A 9253-nucleotide genomic window follows, 5' to 3' on the forward strand; every position below is an offset into this window, starting at 1 on the left:
TTCAACTGTACATATAGCCTACTCAACTTACGACCAAATCGTGTTACGACTGGTCCGCAGTCCCGACCGTGGTCGTAAGTCGAGCACTAGCTGTACAGGTAAACTTGTGTCACGGGGGTTTGTTGTACAGATTATTTCATCACCCAGGTATGAAGCCTAGTGCCCATTAGTTATTTTCCTGATTGTCTCCCTCCTCCGACCCTCCACCCTTCACCCTGTCAGAGGCCGCAGTCTGTGTTTTTCCCCGTAATGGGTCCATGTGTTCTCATCATTTAGCTACCACTTGTCAGTGAGAACATGTAGCAGCTTTGTTACTTCTTAAGAGCAGTTGTGTTACTGGTCATGATTGTGACAATACTAGCTAAGCTTCGTTGAGCAGTTACTCTGTGCCAGGGAACCCCTGCAGTATTTCCATGCAGGTGTGCTTATTTGATCCTATAGCAACACTATAAAGAATGCTTTGTTATCTAACCCCATTTTATAGGTAAGAAAACTGAGTCACTTAGCAGGTACTGAAGAAAGGTTAGCTTATTATGGCTGGGCATGGTGGCTCACGCCTGTAATCCCAGCACTTTGGGAGGCCAAGGTGGGAGGATTGCTTGAGCCCACCAGTTGGAGGCTGCAGTGAGTTGATTGTACCACTGCACTCCAGTCTGGGTGACAAAGTGAGACCCTGTCTTGAAAGAAAGAGAGAGAGAGAAGAGGAAGAGAGGGGAGGGGAGGGGGCTGGGTGTGGTGGCTTATGCCTGTAATCCAGGCACTTTGGAGGCCAAGACGGGTGGATCACCTCAGGCGGGCGAATCACCTGAGGTTGGGAGTTCAAGACCAGCCTGACCAACATGGTGAAACCCCGTCTTAAAAAAAAAAGAAAAAAGATATATAAGAGAGGGGAAGGGAGGGAGGCAGGAAGGGAGGAAGGAAGGGAATAAGAGAGAGAGGAAGCAAGGAGGAAGGAAAGGAAGAGAGAGAAAGAAAGAGAGAGAGAAAAAGCCCTCCAGTCTGGGTGAGAAACTGAGACCCTTTCTCAAAAAAAAAGAAAAGGGAAGGAAGAAGAGAGAGAGAGAAGGCAGCAGTCTGGGCGACAAAGTGAGACCCTGTCTCAAAAAAAAGAAAAGGAAGAAAGGAAGGAGAGAAAAGGAGAGAGAAAGAAATTAAGAAAGGGAGAGAGAAAGACGTTAGTTTATTGTTATTTTTAACTACAGCATATAATTGAGACTCATTCATTAAATTGTGCTCAGTGTATCTAATGGGCTCACTGGACAGTCGTTAAGAAGGTCACCTGGTAGCCCTCTCAGAAGCTCTAGGCAGGACACTCGGTAGATTTCTCCCTTCTGAGGGGGCGTCTCACTTATATTCCCAGGGAGGCCACTTCTGTGCGGATGGCTATTTCTGTAGTCACTCGCTTTTTTTTGCTCCCTGACGACTATACCTTTTCCTAATTCCGTGAATTTCAAATCCACCTTCATCATTGTGTGGCCATAGCCCTAAGCCTTTGGATGTCTGTCTACAACCCTATTAGTTGAGGGAACTGTGGCCATCTGTCGAGGGACCAATTGGTTCTTCTCCACATCTTCCCACCGCACAAGCCCCCACCACCTTGAATGAGCCACTGTGAATTCAGCACAACACATGCTATAAGTATGGCTTTATATTACTAAAAATTGTATGTAATTTTTTTGTCGTACAAAGTATTATAAATTATGGCTTTCTATATGTTTGCATCTATGATATGTACATGTTATTTATAGATGTGTGTATACATATACCAATCTTGTCTCTCAAACCAGATTCTGAACTTGTTAAGGCCTGGAACCATGCTTTATGCTTCTTGGTAATCTTCAGGAGCACCAATGACAGTTTGGGGTGATAGTGTAAGCTCAGAAAATTCTTATTTTTGACCTATTAAAGCAATAGCCTCATTCCTCCACTTTGCAGTAAAACGGCTTCTGAGCACACAGTTTAAGGGCTACTCACTCCCGTGTCATCTTCCTGAATGGGTTCTCCCTGCCTTCTGGCTCCTGCAGCCCTCAAGAGCTTCTGGTTAGAACACTTCCCATTATTCTCTGAGCCACCGCAAACCCGTTTTACCACTTTGTCACCCTGTAGCAGCATTGAAAACGCTTGTAGTTTGGTAAGCTGACGCTGAAACCCCAAGACAAGCCTCCCTTCTCCCTTCTCCCTCCGCCCCATGTTTGATATCAGGCCCAGATAAGACTCTACCGCAGCTCCAGCCACCCGCACTCCTTAGCCGGAAACCAGGCTCTGCATCCATTGTGGAGGAAGATGCCTCTTGTAACGTACACCTTGGCAGAGAGGGTCAGGAATGTAGTCTTGAGAGGCAGGTAGTCAGGGTTCAAATCCCGGTTTCCTGGGTCCTTAGAAAAGAGACTTAACCCCTGTGAGCTTTGACTTCATTTGAAAAACTAGGGGTTTTAAAGATTGAATTGGAAAATCCATGTCAAGTGTGTGATAGTGCCTGGCATGTGGGATGAGCTCCTTGAGAGTGGCTGGGGTGCTGACCTCTAGCTGGTTGCCTGCTTGCATTGGGAAGGGAACTTGGATGAACTCTATGTCTGTCCTGGGCTAAGCAGTGTGCTGGGGAAGCCCTTCACGCCAGCCACCTCATTTCATTCTCTTCACCCCCTTTTTAGAGAAGTTTTTGTTCTGCCATATATTACAGATGAGGGCACTGGCAGGGTTGAAAATATGCCCAAAGCCACCCAGCTAGCAGGGTCAGGGCTGGGGCTGAAACGCAGGACTACTGGATTTTAAAGTTCATATCTCAATATCTCCCTTCTCCCCATCATCCCGGATCACTCCCTCCGCACTCCCAGAAAACATAAGGCCGCCTTTTCAGAGTCTAACGGGGATGCTATCCAGTCACTTCCATTTCTGTGCCTCCTCTCATGGCAGAACATGGAGAAAGGTACCGCTCATTCTTAAGGAATCTCCAGGATAACTTTGACCACATGCAATTTTCTCTTTCAGAAAATTTCTCTTTAGCAGCCAAAAGCTCTGTTTTTTCTTAAGAGCAGCTCTGTCACCTGCCATGATTGTGATGATCCCAGCTAAGCTTCCTTGGGCAGCTGAGCTACCCTGGGCCACGAATCCATATTAGTTCAATTCATAGTCAGGAACCTGTTTTAAAAGAGGGAGAAGATTGGTGAGGATTGAAAGTTGCCTCTTGGAAGAGGTTGCAAAGAAAAATCAAGATGAAAGTTTGGAACTTTGACCTGCGAGCTTCCTTGCAAGTAGGGAAGAGTGGAGACCTGGCATCTCGGCCCTATGGGAGGAGGGCAGTGCAGCGCCTCCCTATCAGGATGGGCACTGCCATGCCCAGGTAGGAGGTGTCTGAGCAGGACCAGAGTCGGCTGCTGTCCGCCTTTGCCCCACCTCTCTGTGTGGCTAGGGGGTGTGTGAATCTCTGAAGGCCTGAAGAGGGGACAGCTGAGGGATTTTAAAATCCTAAAACACATGCATCTCCCGTCCCAATAGCCCAATACACACACACACACACACACACACACACACACACACACACACACACACACACACACACTTTTCTTTCCCTTTAAAAAAAAAAATAGATTCATTCACCAAGTGCATAATGGTGACCCTTTGTTCTCCCCCACCCCCTCCCCACCCAGCTTCATCCCAAGAGTGTTCCCTGTCAGAGCTGCTCTCTGGAGCCAAATTCCAGAGGCCGGGTTGCTAAGGCCCTTGAAGACATCAGGTAGAGGCTGTCGGAGGCCCAGCAGACAAACCGCTTCTGTCTCATCCTGCCAGGGATTCGAAGCCATTCTCGCCCTCTTGGCAGAGGACAGCTGGGCACAGCCCCCTCCCCAGAGTCCCCAGCCCTCGGACACGCTCCAACAAACAGCGTCTCCTTGCACCCCCTATGCCCATCTGCAGCACAGCCACTGCTTGTCCTGGACACTGACGCTGGGGAACCTCCTTGCCACGGAGCATCTTCTAAGCTCCCTCAGACTAATTTTTCAGACTAAATCTGGGGCCAGTCCTTGCCGACCTGATAGGCCTGCCCAGGCCCGAGTCCTGGAAAGGAATAGACGGGCTATTTTTAGTGGGGAGACATAAACGGGGCTTTGTTTTCTCTCCACGGAGGCTGAAGTAGGGGAAGCTGCGTTGAGACCGAGCTCCCTGCCTCGCTCTCTCCTCTGCTCAGAGGCCCAGACCACGAGGCCGGGATGAAAACCCGCTTCTGCTCAGGATTCTCCATGAGGGTTATTTTTAGCCCAGGACAGTTTGGCCTGTAGCTGAAAACCACAAAGGAATGCCTGCGAGCAGTTTCTCATCCTGAAATAATGAGTTTGTGGTATTCCCGCAGACTGTAAAACTCCTTTTTCTTCACCTTGGACTGAAACCTCAGGCCTAGCCTTTGGCAAAAGGGTGATGTAGTTAAAATGCATCTCTTTTTTACATCACCAGGCCCTCCCAGCCTGGAGGACCCGGGGAAGTAATCAGGGAAGGCTTCCCATAAGAGCTGATGTTCAGAGGACACCGACTGCACGAGCAGTGTTGCTTCTGCAGCCACACACTGTGACACATTTAAACAGGGACCTTCTATGCCTTTTTATTCTTCATTCATTTATTTGAGACAGAGTCTTGTCCTGTCTCCCAGGCTGGAGTACAGTGGTGCAATCTTGGCTCACTGAAAAGAAGCTCACCCCTGCCTGTCTCTGTTTTGGTCTGACCTTCAGAAAACGATATCAGAATGCTTTTTCCCCCACCCCATCAAAATGAAGCTGTATGTAGGGCCTGGAGAAGCCAATAAGCTCTCCAGGCGAAGTGTTTTAATCCCTTATGCTTATACAGTAATTCGCAGTTCACCACAGAATTTTCCATCCTGTATTCCATTTGATGTTCCTGACAACTCCATGAACATGGGCCAGGCAGATAACGTTATCCAGGTTTTGTAGAGGAAGAAACTGAGGCTCTGTGTGCTTGAGAGATGAGCCCAGGGTCACCCTACTAATAGGTAATAGGGCTGGGAGTTTTTCCTCTTCCTATCTTCTTCTTCGTTGTGTTCATTAGCTCAACACATCTTATTAAAGACAGTGGTTCTTGACCAGCATGATTTTGCTCCCTTTCTCCCTCAAGGGACATATTTTTAGTTGGCACCATGCAGGGTGGGGGGTACCACCAGCATCTTGTGGGTTGAGGCCAGGGATGCTGCTAAACATCATACAGTACACAGGACGGCCTGCCCTCCCTCCAACAAAGAATGAGCGAAACATGTTCAACTCTGCCTCCTGCTCCCAAGCCTCCCCAAAGTCAAGTCAAAGATTCTACCACATAAATTACATATTATCACACAGTGTAATGACTGCAGTGTCACAGCTATGTGTGATGTATATGGGAAGCCCTAATGAGCCTGGAGGACCCAGGGAAGTAATCAGGGAAGGCTTCCCCTAAGAGCTGAAGTTGAGAGGACACTGACTTCACAAGCAGTGTTGCTTCTGCAGCCACACGCTGTGGCACACTGGCTGTTTAACAGGGACCTTCCGTGTCTTTCTTTTCATTTTCTTTTTCTTTTTCTTTCTTTCTTCCTTTTTTTTTTTTTAGACAGAGTCTTGCTCTGTCTCCCAGGCTGGAGTGGAGTGGCATGATCTTGGCTCACTGCAACCTCTGCTTCCCAGGTTCAAGCAATTCTCATGCCTCAGCCTCTTGAGCAGCTGGAATTACAGGAACGCGCCACCATGCCCAGCTAATTTTTGTATTTTTAGTAGAGACGGGGTTTCACCATGTTGCCCAGTTTAGTCTTAAACTCCTGGCCTCAAGTGATCCAGCTGCCTTGGCCTCCCAAAGTGCTGGGATTACAGGCATGAGCCACTGCACAGCCTGAGACCTTCTATGCCTCATTCCCACAAGTGGGGCCTATGGAGGAAGGGTTTGCAGGACAGAGGGAGGGGTCTTCTTAAGGTACCCAAGTCCTGTGGTACCTTAAGTCCAGGTTTTCCCCTTAAGTCCAAAACCTTAAGTCCAGGTTTTCCCCTGGGGAGATCCTGTCCCTCACCATGTCTAAGGCTGACCTTTCCCGTTAACTGTCTCCTAGAATCGATAAGAAAATGTCTGATGCTCAGGGCAGCTACAAACTGGATGAAGCTCAGGCTGTCTTGAGAGAAACAAAAGCCATCAAAAAGGCTATTACCTGTGGGGAAAAGGAAAAGCAAGATCTCATTAAGGTATGCAAGTTCCTGATGATGTGGGCACCATCTTGATTTTTCCTGATATTCCTGTATGCCAGTCTTATGCGGGCTATTTCCACATGGTACACACATCGCTGAGTTCTCATTATCAGTTTTCCTGGGGTTTTGGTTCCATTTCATAGAGGAGGACGTGGAGGCACAGAAGCATTAAGTGACTTGCATAAGGCCACACAGCTAGTGTAAGTGGCAGAGTTGTAATGGAAGCCTTCTGGCCTAGCCCAAAGGTCATATCCTTGCCACTAGTTCTAACCACCTGATTTATTTGTTCTTTATTTCTTAAACTTTTATTTTTTAATAGAGGGAGTCTTGCTATGTTGCTCAGGCTGGCCTTGAACTCCTGGGCTCAAGTAATTCTCCCACCTTAGCCTCCCAAAGCACTGGGATTACAGGCATGAGCCAGTGTACCTGGCCCCTGACTTATTTTTCAGAGAATCAAGTGGAGGGAGGTGGTTTCAACATCATGAGCCTTTGACATCAGAATGTAGCATCTCTATAAGCATTTCATTGTGTGTTCCGCCTCTATGCTGGGAACTGAACAAATTATAATAGATATTATGTAATGTGCCAGGTGATTGTGCCAAGCCCTTTGCATGCATCATGTCTCATCTCTTAAATCAACCCTAGTTTATCCCCATCCTACAGAAAAAGGCTGTACAACTCAGAGAGGAAGCTACAGCCATGATTCAAACCCATGAACCCCTGACTCACAAACCCATTCTCCTACCGCCTGTACGTATCACTTCCCTTCGCAGGAACCGCCTTGACCTCAGATGTTTCACTGGCAGATTAGGAGTCCTCAGAGACGCTATAAATGACTTAGTGAAGGAAGCTCTATACTGTATGACAAACAGAACAGTTTTGAAGTTCCTGCCCAGGACAGCAGCCCAGTGAAAACATTCAGATGAGGAGCCCATGGACAGTGAGGCGTGTTCCTGTTATCATGAGTGGTTAAGATCGCAGAGCCTTAAGCCAAATAGACCAGGCCCAAATCTTGGCTCGGTCAATTGCCAGCTTTTCATCAATATATTGGGGATAATCATAGGTCATTCTTTGCATGACTATTGTCAGGAATCAGTAAGACTCTGGTAAAGCTGACAGTTACTGAGTATGAGCTGTATTCCTTAGTGTTCTACACCTGTCATCTCATTTAATCAATATGATAGCCTTGTGAGATAGGACCTGTGATTCTTCCCTTTTTTTTTTTTTTCTTCAAGAAACAGGGTCTCTCTTTATCGCCCAGGTTGGAGACCAGTGGCAAAATCATAGCACTGCAGTGTCAAACTCCTGGGCTCAAGCAATCCTCCCACCTCAGCCTCCCGAGCAGTTGGAACTGTAGACATGCATCGCCACACCCAGCTCATTTCTTTTTTAGAGATGGGGGTTTCACTATGTTGCCCAGGCTGGTCTTGCATTCCTGGCCTCAAGTGATCCTCCCACCTCGGCCTCTCAAAGCACTGGGATTACAGGCATGAGCACCCAGCCGTTCATTCCCATTTTACAAGACTGGAAATTGAGGCAAAGAGAGGTTATTCAGCTAGGTTAAGTCACACTGGGAAGCAGCAGAACAAGGGTTCCAACTAGGGCATATGGCTCCAGAGTCGGCATCCACACCAGTTTCTCCCATGTCATAGGCCCAGCAAAGAGCCTGGCACACAGCAAGGACCCACTTACTGCCAGCTCTCTATCACAGGATCAGTAGGATGTCTGGGGAGGGCATGGGTTCCTAAATTAAGGGAGGTTACAGAGGAGAACGTGGCAGACCCAGAGCTCCCTCCTGGGAAGGCGCATTACTAACCCTGCTCTCCCCTCCTTTAGAGCCTTGCCATGTTGAAGGACGGCTTCCACACCGACAGGGGGTCTCACTCAGACCTGTGGTCCAGCAGCAGCTCTCTGGAGAGTTCGAGTTTTCCACTGCCGAAACAGTACCTGGACATGAGCTCCCAGACAGACATCTCGGGAAGCGTGAGTAGACAGGGCAGGCTGCTTGGGGCTTTCCACGGGACGGCAGCTGGGAGGCTGCTGTAACGGGCAGCTGCCTTCTCACTGCCCGCCAGGGAGCTGGCCAGCGGCTCTCTGCGGGGCTGGCTGCTGCCTCAGCCCTCTGGAGCTCTGTTCTCTTGCAGACCTCCTGGGGCCAGGAGAACATGATGCGATGCTGTGGAGGAATAGCCCGCACTGGCAGACACCTTGGCCCCAAGTATTGCCTGGTCAGGTGCTGTGTCTCTTAATGCTGCACAGAAAGCATGTTTAAAGGACAAAATGTCTTTCTCAGTTGTTTTTTTTTCATACCATTTTGCAGTTCCATTCCATTTTCCTTTCTCCAGCTGGACAGAAGGGGATATTTTCCTCCTGTTAGTCCCAAAACAATGCATGCAGCTTTCAGGCAGCTCCTTGACTTGCAGTTCCAAAGCTCAGCTCGGTCCTAGTTATGAATAGTGAAAGTGCTGTCCAGATGTAGGGAAAGGGTTGGAGTAGGGCTGACCGATGGTGCCTTGTAACTTTTGGAGAGCTTTTGTTTTACTAGAGCAAGCAACATTGAATGAATCCGCCTTCTATCCTCTGTGGCAGATAGCCTCTAAATGTTGTTCCTATGTGATTTCCATAGCTGTCTTCCCACTTGTCCATGGGTGACCGGTGAGCCTTATAGCTTCTTGCTGTTCTTGACAGATGGCACGGCAAAAGTGGCTCTCCCTTCTTTCCTTATACCACCATGTGCCCAGCTACAAACCACCTGTGGGCCAAAGTTTTGTAAAGGAACCGTACCCCTCTTTATGAGTTCTGGGGTCTTCTCCCCACGTACCCAGTATTTCACTCCTGACTGCAGCCTCTCTGAGTTTTATTTATTTATTTTTCTGAGATGGAGTCTTGCCCCATCACCCAGGCTGGAATGCAGTGGTGCAATCTCAGCTCACTGCAACTTCTGCCTCCCAGGTTCAAGCAATTCTCCTGCCTCAGCCTCCTAGTAGCTGGGATTACAGGTGCACAGCACTACACCCGGCTAAGTTTTTGTATCTTTTTTTTTTTTT

At 48.3% G+C, this 9253-nt stretch overlaps 1 protein-coding gene across 1 annotated transcript in view; it reads left to right on the top strand.

Moving 5' to 3' along the window:
• The window catches only part of WWC1 (WW and C2 domain containing 1), a 189512-nt gene that overhangs the window by 114052 nt on the left and 66207 nt on the right, over positions 1-9253 (top strand). Inside the window, exons 6-8 of the mRNA XM_037740631.1 lie at positions 6074-6203; positions 8043-8189; positions 8282-8439. Of these exons, the coding sequence (XP_037596559.1) occupies positions 6074-6203; positions 8043-8189; positions 8282-8439 (435 nt within the window). The remainder of the gene's footprint in view (positions 1-6073; positions 6204-8042; positions 8190-8281; positions 8440-9253) is intronic.

Source organism: Cebus imitator, unplaced genomic scaffold, assembly GCF_001604975.1.
Source record: "Cebus imitator isolate Cc_AM_T3 unplaced genomic scaffold, Cebus_imitator-1.0 Scaffold86, whole genome shotgun sequence".
Classification (NCBI taxonomy): domain Eukaryota; kingdom Metazoa; phylum Chordata; class Mammalia; order Primates; family Cebidae; genus Cebus; species Cebus imitator.